At 49.4% G+C, this 15,622-nt stretch overlaps 5 protein-coding genes across 5 annotated transcripts; 4 read left to right on the top strand and 1 right to left on the bottom strand.

Moving 5' to 3' along the window:
- Window positions 1-11: 11 nt before the first annotated feature.
- Window positions 12-2,060, top strand: DEU56DRAFT_891806 (WD40-repeat-containing domain protein; the record flags this gene model as incomplete). The annotated part of the gene is made up of 8 exons (XM_041356304.1): window positions 12-238; window positions 292-345; window positions 414-486; window positions 545-651; window positions 725-832; window positions 898-990; window positions 1,048-1,610; window positions 1,662-2,060. 7 exons carry the CDS (start codon window positions 12-14, stop codon window positions 1,583-1,585), a joined length of 1,200 nt encoding a protein of 399 aa, XP_041205051.1. The 3' UTR covers window positions 1,586-1,610; window positions 1,662-2,060.
- Window positions 2,061-2,114: 54 nt separating this feature from the next.
- On the top strand, window positions 2,115-4,679 carry DEU56DRAFT_822025 (NAD-aldehyde dehydrogenase). Its single transcript, XM_041354132.1, has 11 exons — window positions 2,115-2,447; window positions 2,518-2,643; window positions 2,705-2,791; window positions 2,847-2,928; window positions 2,988-3,054; window positions 3,105-3,304; window positions 3,359-3,454; window positions 3,510-4,069; window positions 4,123-4,176; window positions 4,244-4,254; window positions 4,306-4,679. The coding sequence occupies exons 1-11, from the start codon at window positions 2,244-2,246 to the stop codon at window positions 4,415-4,417; spliced, it is 1,599 nt and encodes a 532-aa protein (XP_041205050.1). The 5' UTR covers window positions 2,115-2,243; the 3' UTR covers window positions 4,418-4,679.
- Window positions 4,680-4,844: 165 nt separating this feature from the next.
- DEU56DRAFT_822017 (uncharacterized protein) lies at window positions 4,845-6,625 on the top strand. Its single transcript, XM_041354131.1, has 8 exons — window positions 4,845-5,230; window positions 5,290-5,624; window positions 5,686-5,817; window positions 5,872-6,018; window positions 6,075-6,110; window positions 6,170-6,222; window positions 6,273-6,416; window positions 6,467-6,625. The coding sequence occupies exons 1-8, from the start codon at window positions 4,878-4,880 to the stop codon at window positions 6,575-6,577; spliced, it is 1,311 nt and encodes a 436-aa protein (XP_041205049.1). The 5' UTR covers window positions 4,845-4,877; the 3' UTR covers window positions 6,578-6,625.
- An 884-nt stretch (window positions 6,626-7,509) lies between these two features.
- On the top strand, window positions 7,510-9,656 carry DEU56DRAFT_822010 (uncharacterized protein). Its single transcript, XM_041354130.1, has 4 exons — window positions 7,510-8,003; window positions 8,053-8,380; window positions 8,437-8,648; window positions 8,715-9,656. Exons 1-4 carry the CDS (start codon window positions 7,979-7,981, stop codon window positions 9,359-9,361), a joined length of 1,212 nt encoding a protein of 403 aa, XP_041205048.1. The 5' UTR covers window positions 7,510-7,978; the 3' UTR covers window positions 9,362-9,656.
- A 1,221-nt stretch (window positions 9,657-10,877) lies between these two features.
- Window positions 10,878-14,861, bottom strand: DEU56DRAFT_822006 (WD40-repeat-containing domain protein). Its single transcript, XM_041354129.1, has 6 exons — window positions 13,858-14,861; window positions 12,946-13,807; window positions 12,463-12,870; window positions 12,148-12,367; window positions 11,528-12,048; window positions 10,878-11,184 (listed from the first exon to the last, which is right to left on the bottom strand). The coding sequence occupies exons 1-6, from the start codon at window positions 14,648-14,650 to the stop codon at window positions 11,112-11,114; spliced, it is 2,877 nt and encodes a 958-aa protein (XP_041205047.1). The 5' UTR covers window positions 14,651-14,861; the 3' UTR covers window positions 10,878-11,111.
- Between the last annotated feature and the right edge of the window lie 761 nt (window positions 14,862-15,622).

Genomic DNA, 15,622 nt, shown 5'->3' with positions numbered 1-15,622 from the left:
ACGTTACTTTCATGCCGGATATTCCAGTTGGATCTCAGATTTTCGACCTCGCATTTCATCCCACGCATTCGACTGTATATACCGGCCTTCTCAACGGAAAGGTCAAGGCGTTTCGGTATGATGAACAAGGACATGAAGAAAGTTTCGTTTTAAGGCCTTCCAAGCGTTCTTGCCGTTGCTTGGATACTAGCGAGGATGGCTCTCGTCTTTGGGCAACCGGAAAGGCAAAGGCTATTTTGTATGGTCTAATATGATATTTGGATCATTATACATTGTACTAAAGACATATAGCACGATCGATACAACTACTGGAACGGTCAGTGAAACGCGCAAAAATGCCCACGAGTGAGTCAGCGATTCCCTTATGTGACCCCACGATTCGTTGAGAAAGCTGATGGCAGTGCCTATTAAAGTTCGCCAGTGAATCGCATTAAACACCTCATGCCCCACATGCTAAGCACTGGTGATGACGACGGGGTCATCAAGGTCAGCCGATTCTGACTGATACGCCACGATCAACTTCTTACTTATCTTTTGTGGATAGCTGTGGGACCCTCGAAAGTCTGATCCCATTCGAAGTTATACCCATCATTATGACTTCATCTCTGATTTCCTTTGGTTGGACGACAAGAAGCACCTCATCACAACCAGGTAAGCAAGCCATAGCAACAGTATCCTCCAGATTCCAACACTCCTATTTTTTTACTCGTGTGCGATAATCAAGCGGCGATGGCACACTATCAGTGATTGATGTACGTGGAAAGAAGCCGGAACCGGTGGCACAGTCCGAGGATCAGGAGGATGAGTTGCTCTCTATTGTTGCTATTCGAAGGTACTTTCCCCTACACATGTATCTACACATGCTCATTGCGCGCATGCAAAATGCTGGGTTAACAGCGGGTCCAAAGTAGTAGTCGGCACCCAGACGGGGATTCTGTCCGTGTTTAATCGTAGCCATGGGTGGGCAGACTGTGTCGACAGAGTTCCTGGGTAAAAACCATCTGTTACTGGATGCTTCACTGAACACCTCTCTCATCGTCGTTGCAGGCACCCTCAGTCGATTGATGCTCTTTGTACGCTACCGTCGTCATACCCGTCCTCTCACTCCACCATCCTCACGGGATCGTCGGACGGTCTTCTGAGGGCTGTGCAGCTATTTCCTACCAAGCTCCTTGGAGTTGTCGCTGACCACGGATCTTTTCCCATCGAAAGAATTGCAGTCGATCTCGGTGGGGAGGGAAGATGGGTCGGTAGTGCAGGTCACGATGACACGCTTAAGATGACAGATCTCAGGGCCGTTTTTGAAGACGAGGAGGGTGAAGAGGTTGAGGACTCCGAAAATGTACAAATTATTCAGGCCTCGGACATAGACCCGCAGGAACCCGACGGAGCTGATGTCGAAACCCAAGCACCTCCCGAGGGCACTGCATCAGTAATCGAAGCCTCTGACAGTGACGATGACGTACGGGACTCCTTGAAGGAGAAGAAAAGAAAATCGAAAAGCAGCAAAAATGCATTAGCGGGGAGGAGCAAAAAGGCGCGGAACCAGATTGATGCGGACCCTTCGTTCTTCAAGGGCCTATGATCACAACACCGACGTAGGGCATCTTGTACATACATTATCAGCATCACTGCCCTTGACACTAATGCGATCCCCATAGGTGCATCTCATCGCTTTGCCTCTCAATACGGGAAGTACTCACAGCCGTTCAGGGACCGGAGAGTTATACTCAACCCGTCGGGAGGCTCAGGCAGGCTGTGAGATTAGTGCATCCACGACTATCCACCCCTGTCAGTGTTCTTGGTTGCTACATACTGCATCATCTCAATGAGATCCGTGGGCTATGGTTCTGGATGGGTCTCAAGTTGTCATTATAGTCTATTAATGGACAGATAGATCTGCGAAAGCTCACCGCTTAGAAACTCGTTGTGTGGTAATTATGCGATCTCATTCGTGTTCGCTCCCATTGTGTATCCTATCCGTTCTCATACTATGCACGCTTCGGCGCTTCAGCTGTGCTCCGCATGGAAAATTTTGGCTGTAACGGATCGCACTAAATCACGTGACACCACACGGATCTAGTTCCATCTCTTGGCATTGTCTTTAGCAAAATTTAGAACTCAACGTTCAACGTTGCACTAACGTTTTGGTCACCCACAAAGCCGCAATCTGCTTGACTGTAGACTGCAGCATTCATAAACATTTTGGTTTACTACAGCACACCTTCTCCAGGTTGAACGGTATGATACTGTCGCGCCACGCAGTCTGCACTCTCCGAGGCGCACGGAGCTTGTCGACGCGCGCATCGACTATCCTTTCAGCACTTGACATCCCTGCTGGTGCTGCAGAACTCCCAGGCGTTTATGACGGACAGTGGTCTGGCTCTGGAGAAATACTGGAAAGCGTGTGTCCCACGACTGGGGAGGTACTTGCCCGTGTTCGTTCGGTAAGTACATAGTAGGCTCACTGCGTACTCTTGCGTACTGGTGTCTGGCATGTAACATAATATCTTACAGGCGACACCTCATGAGCTGCACGAAGCGCTGGAGAAGTCGAAGGAAGCTTATCTTCATCTCAGGATGGTCCCTGCTCCTAAGCGAGGCGAGCTTTTACGACAGATTAGGGAAGCACTTTCCGCGAAGGTATAGAGCCCCTGTTTCCACGAAATGTCGTACCTCCAAAGGTAGTCTCATTGTTTTCTAGCGTGACGTTCTCGGGGCACTGGTCTCCCTTGAAATGGGAAAAATCAAAACAGAAGGGATTGGGGAAGTCCAGGAATTTGTGGATATTGTGCGGGTTCTTTTGCTTCTTTCGATGCTGATCTTGAAACCCTTGATCCTTTGAGTGCGATTACGCGGTGGGCTTATCTCGAATGATGAACGGCAGGGTTGTGGCATCTGAAAGACCTGGTCACACTATCTTGGAAGGTCAAATGCGCAGTTAAATTCGACTTACGACATGCTATGCTCATGCACTATTTTGTTAGTGCCCAACCCCATCGGCGTCGTCGGCGTGCTTACCGCGTTCAATTTTCCGGTGGCAGTATATGGGTGGTACGACTTCCTATGGTTGGCGGGAGACCTAACTGAGTAATTGAATCTAGGAATTTTTCGCTTTCAGTCGCCGCTGGGAATGCGAACGTTTGGAAACCTTCGCCGAGCACCCCGCTTTGTTCCATTGCCATCACAAAGATCATTGCGCGTGTGTTAGAGAAGAACGGCCTCCCTGGCGCCGTGTCTACTCTCATCACGGGTGGAAAGGATGTCGGAGAAGCTATCGTCGAAAGCCGGGATATACCCCTTGGTAAGTTTTTGTATTCAAGCGGCGCGGGGTGTTTATTGAATGCAAAATTTTTAGTTTCATTTACAGGCAGTGAGGCCGTAGGCAGGGTCGTTGGCAAGGCTGTTCAATCTAGATTCGGCAAAAGCATCCTGGAGTTGGGCGGGAACAATGGTAATTTCTTTGCTCCGAAGGACCACGAGGATGTTTTCTAATAACGTCCCATCAGCCGCAATCATCATGCCAGACGCAGATATGTCATTAGCTGTTCCAGCTGTCTTTTTTGGTGCTATTGGCACTGCTGGTCAACGGTGCACATCGACCAGGCGACTGTATCTCCATCGTTCCATTGCGCCGAAATTCCTCGACGCACTTCAGAAATTATACGGTACCATATGCGTTGGAGACCCTCTAGTAGAAGGCACTTTGCTCGGACCTTTGCATACACGTGCAGCTGTTGGAATTTACAGCGACGCTGTGCAGCGACTTCGCCAATCCGGTGCTGACATTCTTACTGGTGGAAAGAAATACGATCATGCGGCATTGAGCCAGGGTAATTTTGTTCAACCTACGATTTCAGTTCCAAAGACCACGGATCCTGCCGATAAGATATGGAGTACTGAAACGTTCGCACCTATCCTGAACGTCTGCTTGTTTGATGAGCTGGAGCAGGCCATTGAATGGAACAATGCTGTTCCCCAAGGACTGTCTAGCAGCCTCTGGACCAGAGACCTTCGGAATGTTGGCAAGTGGATTGGGCCCGAAGGTTCAGACGCCGGCATTGTCAATGTATGTCCATTTGGTTTTGGGACGCACAGTCCTATTGTAACGAAACATTTCAGGTCAACGTTGGGACTAGCGGCGCCGAAATAGGTGCCGCATTTGGAGGCAATAAGGTCTGTCATAGCTTCTGTTCTGAATGATCGACCTTCGCAGCCTAATTGCGCCCATTCTCACCTATAGAGCACCGGATGGTAAGGACATCTCCAGCCAGATCTGCTTCTCTTCTGACTTCTATATTTCAGGGGCCGCGAATCCGGCGGAGACGCCTGGAAGCAGTACGTTCGCTGGAGTGCATGCACGGTGAATTTTTCCGACGCTGCACCACTGGCGCAGGGAGTGGATTTCTCCACATGACAAATTTGAAAGTCAATCGAGACCTGAATGCTCGATTGGACCAGGAGTTATCTCGCGGCTGTCGTGGCACCGCAATTGGGATTTAGGGTGATTGCAGGGGTCAACCCCAGTATGGATGGGTACCCAATGGCACTCTTTCTGTCGTTGTCCTTCATCGTTATTCTTGTAATCATAGCTGCCGTTTCTTCTCTCATCACAACCATACCTATATCAGGACACCGGCCAGCGTCGCGATGATATATAAACGTGAGAGCAGTCCGAAAATCCGCCAACGAGGGTGACCTGGCTTGAACGTTTGAACTTAGATCTACTTTGATGTGCCAGATGTCACCCCTGCTGACATGAGTATGTTGACATGTCACCCAGCGAATACTGATTGGATTAACCGAGGCAGTGCGTATGGTGAAAGCCGCATCGCTACGTTGCATAGAAAAGACACCTTCAATTATAAGCCTGCCGCATGATTATCTTGGACGAGTTTTTATCTCCACTCTTGCAACACTCCTCAACTTCGCCACTCCTTAGACCGAGTATCAATCATTTAGTGAACATGCAATCCGACGACCTCCCATGGCCAGAACTTGGCAACGTATCCCGTGGTGCCACCAGGGGCAATCAAGGTCAAAAGGGTGCCTTGGGCCCTCCTGATGCCGAGGGTCGTTGTGTGCTCCAGCTACGAGTTCAGCCCGGCGTGCTGGCGGTGAAGCTAAACCGACGTTCAAGCGATTGGTATCGAACCCTCGATAATGAAGTCAACCGCGCCCTGAAATTAACAAAAACCTACTGGAGAAAAGCGAGAAGACGTCAAGACTAGTTTGTCAATGATAATTTACAGACATGCTTTATTGTTGACATGACGCTCTTGACGGCAGTGACGCTCGCGCAGACCAAGACCACATGGAATTGCATGAGTGGTTGCAACAGCTCAAGGATAAGACAATGTCACATTTAGAGGTCCTGATGCAGAAAGGCGACATTCAAGGCCCCCCATACGTGATGCCTGACGACATTGAGCTCGCCTTTCTGAGGAAGTTTATTGAGCGACACAACGCAGGCATCCCCCACAACCCCCGCTTGCGACACCTTGGTCCAAACGCTCCTCAGCTTCCGCACATCGACGACTCCATGGAGGTCTCAACGCCTGAGCTATCTGAAGGGAGTTATCCGCCCTCCAGTTTAGTGGATCATATCGCTCGATTGCAGCCAGGTCAGCCGCGTTGATCGCTCCCAAGTACTATCACGCAGTCATATTGACTCCCTGCCTGCAGAAAGTGGTTCAAATGTTTCAAGTCCAAACTACGTGCAGTCACCAGGCACATCTCGTCCACATGTCATTCGAACATCCTCGTCCCCTTCAACAGCAACGTATGAGCAGCTATTACAAGACGCGCAGTCATCTGGTTCGTTGCATTCATCAGCTCTCCTCATGTTTCCACGTTAAAGTTCTTAATAAGGCCAATACCTTCAAGAAGCACGGGCAACGCTAGCACGCGCGCAGTCACAAACACAAGATGCGTTTCAACGGTATAATGTTTGTCTGGACGCGGAAGCCCGTGCTAGGCGGGATGTCAACGCCGCAGAACAGCATCGTGACGAACTCAGTGGGTGTACTGTACAGCGCTAGCATCACTATCCCGTTTATTGAAACTCCTGCCAGTGACGGCGCTTCTATCCAGAACTCAGAGTTCAACAGGTAGGATCTTATTTGGAGCATTTATTTTTTGTCCACTATAATCTTATTTCCTCTTCAAGATTACTCGCGACAGTCATCATTACCCCACGATGATTCGTCTAGTCAGCAAGAAGTGCGTTTGGAATTCACATTGCCCGAGATACACCGCTCATTCCGCTGCAGCATGCATATTCGTCTCATCATCTTGTCGACCGGAGACCCTCAGCTGACATGGTGCCATCACAAAACAGTCCCAGAGTTGATTGGCGTCAGCCTGATATGACAGGGTCATTTACTGGGGCGCTTGAAGCAATCCCACAATCCGAGGTAAGGATGTTTTTCTGGAACTCCCTTTTGACACTGAATTTACCGGGCAGATGCGATCATCAAGAGATCCATCCTACAGGCCAGAGCGCAAGCACTCGCGGAGTTGGGAGGAGGGTGGTCAGGTTGACGTACATAGTATGTGGCGAAGACCTTTTGGTTAGGAACCTGGTCCTGAGAAGACGACAGACTTTCAGGATTCAAATCTACCGCCACGCAAGCGTTTGCATCACATAGTAAATCCGTCTGGTCACAGTGCACCTTTGATATCTCAGGCCATAGCACTGCCTCTATGACTTTGAGATGGCAGGTCGCCCATCGGCGTTCAAAAAACCGCCGACGGTGCGACTTTCCATTTTTCAGGAAATTTTGTCATCCAGATTCCTGGTTTCGTGCATATTATAACCATCTCTTCCTAGTTGGGGAGGATGGTCAGCATATTATTATTCTGTCGGACATTCTATACCATCCCATTCTCACCATCGCTTTCTGGCAAACTGTGCTGCTACTAATTGTATTTGGAGCTCTGTATTACACCGCTATACTTATTATTGATTCGTCGTTCTAGATCACCACAAGATCTCGATTGTTTCATTCGTCAGCTCAACTGCGCATGGAAGAAGTGTCATAACCTGACGATACCATGTGGCCATGTGATTTGGCCGACGGGACGCCAGACCGCGCCAGAAATGTTCAGGTGAGTCACAAGAGAATCGTAATGAATCCATAAGCATTCGTATATGCTATCTCTGTCGGAAGAACAGCATGCCGTGATGCATACGTGGCGAGACTTCTTGTTTGCCAGTACCTAAAGCATGCTGTTATGTTTGAAACAAGATGAGTGTCCACGGCATGATGGCGTCGCGACGCAATTCAAATGCGGGCTTCGAGTTGTTTCTAGTGTATGATTTAATTGGCTGACCCATCTCCCAACGGAAGGCATGAGGTTGACAATTTATATCGAGGGGACATCAAAACGCATTTTTCTAGTGGTTTACATCAAGTTTACATCCTTTGTGAGCTTTTGTTGTGGGCTAAGTAAGCATCACGGTACAACCTTGACCTTATTACGTACACATGTCGTTTCAACGTTAACGCGTTAACTCTCACTCGTCTGCTTCGGTCAACAAAGTGCTGCACCTAAGACGCCACTGGAATGAACGAGACATTGTACTCGTGTCAACTTCACCATGTCCAATGTCAAAAACTGGACCTTGTCAGGGTACTTTCCGCCACATTGAACTCACAATCGCTTTAACACTTGCTGGTCAAGCGGCATTTCAAGTTGTTATGGTCAGCTTCAGCTCAATGATGGTCTTGCCAACATCCACCACAATACGTTTGTTCGATGAGGCACAAAAGCCGAAGTCGCCCTTGGTGTCCTTGATAATCGCATGTCACTCATGTGTATCTTAAAGCCTTTGTCGTGCAGTCTGTCGCTGACCTTTATAAGCTCCCCACTGCCAGTTGAACTTGCGTACCTGCAGTTCAATCTTCAGTCTCTCTGCCTCTCAGTTTGCCAGGGTGCCGTATCTGATCATAATCTTCTTCGTTGACACTTCTCCATGGCGTCGCGTTCAAAGTATCGAAGTAAGTTTACGCTTAATAACATGTCCCGGATACTTACTCTTCGACCCAGCTAAAATTTGTCGCAACTTCGTGGCGGGGCGATGTGCATATGGTACTAATTGCACCTTCATTCACCCGCCCCCTGTACTGTTTCCACCATCCAACACCTTGAGACCTTTTGCAAGACAACCCGTGCTCAAATGGTCAGCATTGCGACCAAACACCACAGACGCTGCGCCTGTGTATGAAACGCCATTTTCCCCGTCACCGTTGTCCCCTGCGCCCATCCCAGGCACACGAGAGAATGTGATCGTCCGGCCGAAGGGTCGGAGGACGAATGTCTGCAAACACTTTGTCAGAACACAGGGCAGGTGTCCCCTTGGCGATGCTTGTAACTTGTATATCATCATTTCTTTCTGATATGGGCGGGGTTTTGATTTTGACCCTTTCACAGTATTCATGATGCAGCATTGCTATCTTCGCGGGGTTCTGACCAGATACAAAATCGGCGGGATGTCTCTCCTAGATGTGCCGCTTGTGCTAAGGAACCGTGGAGTATTGATAACACTGCTATGGGGGCGACACGGGAGTATTGTTGGGCATACATTCAAGGGATGTGCATGAACCCGGGATGTCAGCTTTTGCACCCCGAAGACGATTCATTATGTCCGTGTTTAGTGCACATTCTACCATTCTGTTGACCCCGAATGACCTCGAATTTCAATTTCACAGACGTTGCTCATACGCCATGCCCGCGCTGGCCGAATTGTTCAGATGGTGCTTGTTGCGCATTTCAACATCCCGGTTCTATTCCTGTAGCACCTGCGCCCTTGCCCTTGCCACTCCCTTCGACCGGCATTAGGGTGCCAGCCATCCAAAATGATGGGCCCCCGGTATCTAGTGAAACATCCGCTTTGCCATGCGGCTTATACGAGATCAACGGAACAAAGTATTTCGGCCCACACATGTCAGTTGTGCCATTGCCCACGAGTCCATCGATGTTATACGATCACGCCACAATCGCGCACAGTGTTTGCGATCCTACTATCTATGCGCGCAACTATCCTGGTGGAACGCTCGAGGCTTCTAGCCATGTATACGATCAAGGGACATATCCTGATGGGGACTGGAAAATCCACAACTCATCTGATCCCCAGCTTCTGGAGATCAACAAGCCGAAAGAGCAGTTGTCAGTTCCTGTGCAGGAGGTCATCCGACTTTCGACCTCTGATCCCGGGGCTGTCGTGGATAGATTTACATCGACCCAGACAAGCGAGTTTCCATATCGGCCTCCTGAAAATCAGCGATTGGGTCATGCCAAGCGTATCAGCGTTCAGATGAAGAAGGTCGAAGCATTAAGCCTAACTGAAAATGCATGATGATCTAGCTTGATATACCACCGCGGCTGATGATCATGCCTTTAGTCACGGGCATGAGCCCACATCTCACTTGATTACTCGGGACCGGAGAGCGTTTTTTTTTAAATGCCTTGTTCCCTTCGCTTCTCTACTCAACTGACAGATTTGTCACTCGTTGTATGTATCGATCGAATCATTATCCTGTACCAAACCATCCACCTTTCTCTCACATCTGTACCAAAAAATAGCAGCATCTTCTAAACGCTACATGCATATAGGACCGGTGGCATCGCCGCCCGCCACTCCGAAATCTGTTTTTATTACCATCAAACATGAGTGACCTTTCAAACCCGGGATTGAGTGGGCCGCCGGCACAAAAAGTACCAAACATCCGCCCGCTTTCATCACCAGGCCAATCAGGCCAATCTCCACAACTACGGCTCCGATATTTCGTTGTGTGGAACCGTCCCCTGCGTTGTCAGTGCCAAGTCAATACCAGTGCTGGCACTTTGTCGTTCCTGCCGATCATGATGATCACACGTGGATGAAGGGCTGGAATGGAACATCTTGATTGGCCCATTTTTCACTGAGAAAGCTGTTTTCGAGTTTCGAACTTCGAACTTCGAATACAGTCGCCATGACCAAGTACCCTCGTGGCAAATATTGCCAAGATTCAAGAAGTTAAGAAGCCAGTCGATGTCGCGTGCGAGCACCGTGGTCGACCGTGGTCGCGGGCATTTGGTATCCATCGCGGTCCATAATTTCGACTCTTCGAGGGTTTGGTGTTCCACCGAGTCTTCTGAAATTCGTGCGTGTGTGTTTTCATATACAGCGCGTATGGATGCTGGCAGGACCCCGGACAATCACGTACCAGGCTACGGAATATTAGAACCTATGATGGCATGCGGGTGCACGTCACGTCGATCGGAATCAAATTAATGGCTGGCTTCCACGACATCCGGACGACCTGATATGAAATCGGTACAGATCGATGCTCTGAGTTTGTGCTGGTGACGCAGGCAGCAATTCGGGATCGACCAAGTTGTCATGATGATATGTGGCTCGATACCGGCTTGGCTTAGTATACTACCACGGACTCGGACCTCTGCTGTGGAGTCTGGAACAATGTTGCTTATCTTTCGATGCTTCCGGCTCGGCGGACCCCTTGCCATGAGCCACGTACGTGTGTGGAGACTCGAAGAACGATCGGACCTAGTCTCCCCTCAGAGCCAGACCAGTCGTTCCGAAGTTCTTGATAAGCTCTGAACTCTGGAGGGCCAACGGTGCCGCCAGCCAAACTGTCGGTGCTACCGATACATGGTCATACTATCAGCCTAATGAACGACAGTCTTCTTTCCAATCTTCTATTAGGGTCTGCCTACGGGAGACTACCGCCAGCTAGACTTGTAACCAGTCTGAGTACGTCATTAAGAGAGAAGAGTTCTGACGTAGCCACACTCGACTGGTCCGTGGTAGTGTAAGCCAGTCAGCCAAACACGGCGCGGCACCGCCAGCCAACGTTCCCCAACAGCCAATTGCAAGACGAAACCAATGACGTTCACCAAATATAATATACATACACTAGAGGTATAGCTAGATACACGAACGAGGCAAGTCCAATTGCAATGCAAGATGCTCGAAACGGATATAAGATGCGTGATAAATAGATAAATTCGATGTCGGGTCCTCGTATCCTTGGGGTATCGCCGAGGGTTTGGGTCAGGCCCGGGATGGAGAGAAATATGAAGAGAAAGGAATCCGATGCCCTATATCACACAAAGATCTCAGCGCCTTCGATGCCGTCTGTGAAATCCAAAACGACGATCTTCTGGTCATGGGATGTACTGTAGGAAAATGGTGTCAGTAGGTTTCATTTCACCAATAGGAGGGGAAACGAGGTTGAGAGTATGAGAACCACGGGAAGAAAGCGGGGGCAAGGCAAAATAAACGAGAATCAATGATCAAGCAAACCGAAAGACCAAGAACCAAAGGGCGTCGACAACACAAAACCAAAAGAGCAGAAGGGGCAAGCAGACGAGAACCATAGGTCAAGCAAACCACAGGTCGGGGACAAGAAACGAGAACCAAAGACTATGCAAATCAAGGCCAAAAGCCACAACCAAAACGTAACACTGCAAAACCTGACTCCAACTCCAACCCACGAAAAACCACCAAAAAAGAACCCACCTAACAATCCTCCCCACGTCAAACTTGACATCAAAGATATGACTCGCGTGCAAATCCCTAAACTCCCTCACCAACCTCCCCACACCCCTCTTCTCGCTCATACCCGAATTTCTATACCCGACCACACCATCTGCGACGCCTACTACGCTTGCACCGTCTGTGTCATGTGCGTATATCGAGGTACGGTCATGTGTCGAGTTGCTGGTGTGCGTCGAGGTACTGGTATGCATCGAGTGGAATGACGAGGTGGAGGAAGAAGTCGACGAGGAAGAAGAAGAGGTCGAAGAAGAAGAGAGCGAAGAGAAAGGGACAACATCGACAGCAGGAACAGCAGGCTCCCTCCATTCCCAAACTCTGACACTCCTGTCATAACTCGCACTAACCACATACCCAGTCCTCGGATCAAAACACAACGCACGGACCAACAATGTATGACCCGCAAATGTATGCAGACATTCCCCTGTTGACGCGCGCCAGAGCTTGATGGTGCAGTCATTTGAGCCGCTTAGGATTAAATCGTCCTGGTGGGGTTGGGTTAGTAAACTACCGATTACCAACGACGACACTTTGGGTAGGTCAAAGTACGGAGGAAGGAGGAAGGAAAGAAGGAAGAAACATACCTTGAACTCAATACAAGCTAACCCTCTCTCATGCCCCTCAAACACCCTCAAACACCTCCCACTAGCAGCATCCCACAACATCATCCTACCATCCCCACTCGCGCTTACCACTCTCCCCCCTTCGAGACCGATAGCGTTAACGGGTCCTTCGTGGCCTTGTAGGACGGCGTGTAAAGTAAGCGTGGATCGGGAGTAGACGTTGATGAGTGCGTCTTTGGAACTAAGTACGGTAGGAGGTTAGTGATGGGTAGCGTGACGATAAAAATATCAGATGTGATTTTGGGGGATCAGACATGGGTAGAAGAGGGAACTTACCAGCTAACAATCCAATTCTCATCCATCCTCAAATCTAACACGCCCCCAGAATGACCCCGCAAAATCGCACGTACGTCTGCCCGTATGCTCGAACCGCGATGTTTTGCGTGTAGGTCCCAGACGCGTACTGTGCAGTCGGAAGACCCAGATACCATTATACCGTGCGATTCTTCCTCTTCCTCTTCCCCCTCGTTTGCACCACCCTGCTCTTCATCACCATTAAGACCAGCCCCGCGAGAAAAAGATCGCCTCGCATCAAAATCCTTTTCAAATTTCAAACACAACACACTCCCCAAATGCGCCTCAAACGTCGCAAGACACTCGCCTGTGCGGATACACCACACTTTGATGGTTCTGTCTCTAGATCCTGTAATGATCCGTCGCGAGTCAAAGTCAAGGCAGTAGACGCTGTGGGGCGTGCGTCAATCAAAGTCAAACTTGAATTCAAACACAAAGAGGAGAGGAGATGGAACTAAAACTCACCTATCGCCGTGCCCCTCGATTCGCATCACCCGAGGCTCGCCGCGTGGATCTCGCCACCGCTTTTCGAGTGTGGCACGAGAGCGGTAGAGGGTGTGCCAGTTGAGGCGGAGAGGGCCTAGATTCGTGCCTCTTCTTAAACTCAGATCTTGACAAGGGATGCGGATCGATGTACGGTTCGCATATTCCTCTTCATCCATAAACACGCCCCTCGAGCGTCCGCTGTGTCTTAACGCTTCGATCCGATCCCAATCGACAGCCCACCCACTAGGACCATCTCCCTCCACATCTTCGGAGTCCTCAAGAAGCGGGAATCCATGTACACCTTCGTCTGCGTGGGCGTAACGCAGCGACGATACATCCGAATCCGAGTCGTCTTCAGAGGAAGAAGAGGATAAACTGGGGACGGAATTTCGGGGGAAGGAATAGGAAGACATGTAGTTTACCAAAGGCCCCAGTCCGTATGAAAAGCTATGGGAATAAGGATAGTTATATGGGTTTTGACGGGGTGTGCGGGTTCGGACTCTTGGACGGCCTTCTCTGCCTTTCCATACTCCTAACCAGACGCTTGTATCTTTGGCTAGCGTGTAGAAGGAGCTGGAGACGAGCATGCATGCTAGGACTGAACGCACGGGAAGGAGGGAGAGGATATGTAAGGTGAGTTCTGGGGGGAGGGGGAGGGATGTTTGGGCGGGGGGGAGGTATTGCGTAGATGTGAAAGTGGATGTGGAGGCTGAGGCATATGATGTGGGACAGAGGGTGTAGGCTTGGGAAGGGGTGTGAGGTCGGAAGAGGCAGAGGTGAGACGAGGTTGGTGTGGTGAGGGGTGAGGGTGAAGCGGAGTGTGTGTAGGAAGATGGGGAAGCTACATGATAAATGTTAGTTCTGTATAAACAGGACACGAGAAATACGTACCTGTCAGATCGCATTGGATTGCATCGAAATAACCGTCGTGATCGACGAGTTCGCCTTCCTCGCCGTCGAGTGGGTCTAGTGCACCGTAGTCTATGTCTACACCCCCATTGACATTACCCTGCACTCCGGACCCACAACCAAATACGTCAGTTACCGAAGGACGTTTGATCTTGCGCCTCGCGCGCAAGATATTAGGCGAGGATCTAGAAAAGTGCCTATGGATGGGAGATGGATGTTTGAGCGTAGGTGAGGATTTGCTCCCCCGAGGAGATGGGGAAGATATGCTTTCCCAAAGTTTTGTGATATTAGGACGAACGCGGCGTTTGGTACCGCTTCCCAAGGCTATACTGTGACTTCGTAGATGGGTGGAAGTGCGGGTCGGAGAAGTACGAAAGAAAGGAAGGGTGTTTCGTCCTTGTGGTGGTGAAAGGAACTGAGAGTGGTATTGAACATAAGAAGGACTGCTTGGTGGTGATATCATGCTAAAGTCTGCGGTTGGTGCTGGTGAAGGCGGGCGAGAGTGTCCCAGCGTAGCTTGACTGAAGTCTAATGAGAGATTGAAATTGATGTTCAAATGTAGATTCGAGTGCTCATCGTCTTCATCATCGGAGGGCTGGAGAGCAGTATTCGAGTTAAGAGAGAACACGGGTAGGTCCAACGTGAGCTTGGATGGGCCTGCCACTGGCTGCTGCTCTTCGTCAGATTGAGGTTCTGGGGATGGATGAGCTGTGTAATAAGGCGTCGATGGTGAACCTCCACGATAAAAATCGGAGACCGTTCTCCTAGAATCCATTTTCAGTACAAACCCAGGTTCAATGTCGCCAGCGTTATTTGTAGTGCCAGCTGCAGGCTACTGCGGGCATGCGTCTGCCCTCCAGCCTTGAGCTTGACAAGTCACTCGTGTTCAACTACTTGCACGTGACTTAAGCGCCATACATTGGAGTCAACCTTGACTCCCAGTGAAAACCGGACCTCACCATATATCGACGCAAAACGACGGGTATATTTACAAATCAAATATTGTCAAAGCTACGCAAATCGTGAATTTAACATATGTTGAGCAAACACAAAACAAACACACTAATTTGCCAATGTCTTCTTGTATATTTGCAGATATATTGATCAATCAATCAAGCACATCGCTTGTAGCATATTTGACTTAGTAAGTGTACGCATCCCAAGTTGCTTTATAATAGCTTCATCCCAGGACTATACCATATCCAAATCTCTTCTTGAACCAGAATGACACCCCATATCTAGGGATATGTATTGGCTAGAGTGGGAGTCTCAGCGAGTGGGGAAACAACGCTAACATTCTATTTACCTAGAGCGGGAGTCTAGCGTACATGTTAGCTATGTTAGGTACGAGTAGCAGAGTAAATACATACCTCAGCGAGTGGGGAAACAACGCTGAGGTATAAAGTCTGAGTGCGACATTTTTATCTACTGCATGACAAGATTTAGCAAGAAGAACGAAGCTACCACTGGTAACTATACCAGTGGTGGAACATGCGGTGTGGTAGGTGCAAGATGCGATAAGAAGACCAAAAAGGAAAGGAAGCTCGGAGGTTAATCCTCCGAGTGTTACGACTTGGATAGTTCTTGCGTAACTAATCCAATAAAGGAGTTCTTCGTGTTACGACGTTCAGTTCAGACACTTGAGGGGCTCTCCCTCTAAGTGAAGTTCGAGTATAGACTAGTCTCTATAAGAGCTAGATCGGAATCAAGTATCTTCCTTAGAAGATGATCAAGTATCAGCGAGAAC

Source organism: Suillus clintonianus (assembly GCF_016758775.1).
Source record: "Suillus clintonianus strain FC179 chromosome Unknown DEU56scaffold_77, whole genome shotgun sequence".
NCBI classification, from domain to species: domain Eukaryota; kingdom Fungi; phylum Basidiomycota; class Agaricomycetes; order Boletales; family Suillaceae; genus Suillus; species Suillus clintonianus.
Note: the sequence above shows the minus strand (reverse complement) of the source record. Positions and strands in the feature narration are given on the sequence as shown.

Bases quoted from the DNA above. Each gene is read 5' to 3' on its own strand.
- DEU56DRAFT_822006 (XM_041354129.1), bottom strand. From the start codon at position 14,650: ATGGATTCTAGGAGAACGGTCTCCGATTTTTATCGTGGAGGTTCACCA. The intron at 13,808-13,857 runs GTACGTATTTCT...TTTATCATGTAG, and splicing joins AATCCAATGCGATCTGACAG to CTTCCCCATCTTCCTACACA. The intron at 12,871-12,945 runs GTGAGTTTTAGT...CACGCCCCACAG, and splicing joins ATCGAGGGGCACGGCGATAG to CGTCTACTGCCTTGACTTTG.
- DEU56DRAFT_822010 (XM_041354130.1), top strand. From the start codon at position 7,979: ATGGCGTCGCGTTCAAAGTATCGAA. The intron at 8,004-8,052 runs GTAAGTTTACGC...TCTTCGACCCAG, and splicing joins GTCGCGTTCAAAGTATCGAA to CTAAAATTTGTCGCAACTTC. The intron at 8,381-8,436 runs GTATATCATCAT...ACCCTTTCACAG, and splicing joins CTTGGCGATGCTTGTAACTT to TATTCATGATGCAGCATTGC.
- DEU56DRAFT_822017 (XM_041354131.1), top strand. From the start codon at position 4,878: ATGATTATCTTGGACGAGTTTTTATCTCCACTCTTGCAACACTCCTCA. The intron at 6,019-6,074 runs GTGGGTGTACTG...AACTCCTGCCAG, and splicing joins ACAGCATCGTGACGAACTCA to TGACGGCGCTTCTATCCAGA. The intron at 6,223-6,272 runs GTGCGTTTGGAA...ATTCCGCTGCAG, and splicing joins ATTCGTCTAGTCAGCAAGAA to CATGCATATTCGTCTCATCA.
- DEU56DRAFT_822025 (XM_041354132.1), top strand. From the start codon at position 2,244: ATGATACTGTCGCGCCACGCAGTCTGCACTCTCCGAGGCGCACGGAGC. The intron at 2,448-2,517 runs GTAAGTACATAG...AATATCTTACAG, and splicing joins TACTTGCCCGTGTTCGTTCG to GCGACACCTCATGAGCTGCA. The intron at 3,305-3,358 runs GTAAGTTTTTGT...CAAAATTTTTAG, and splicing joins AAGCCGGGATATACCCCTTG to TTTCATTTACAGGCAGTGAG.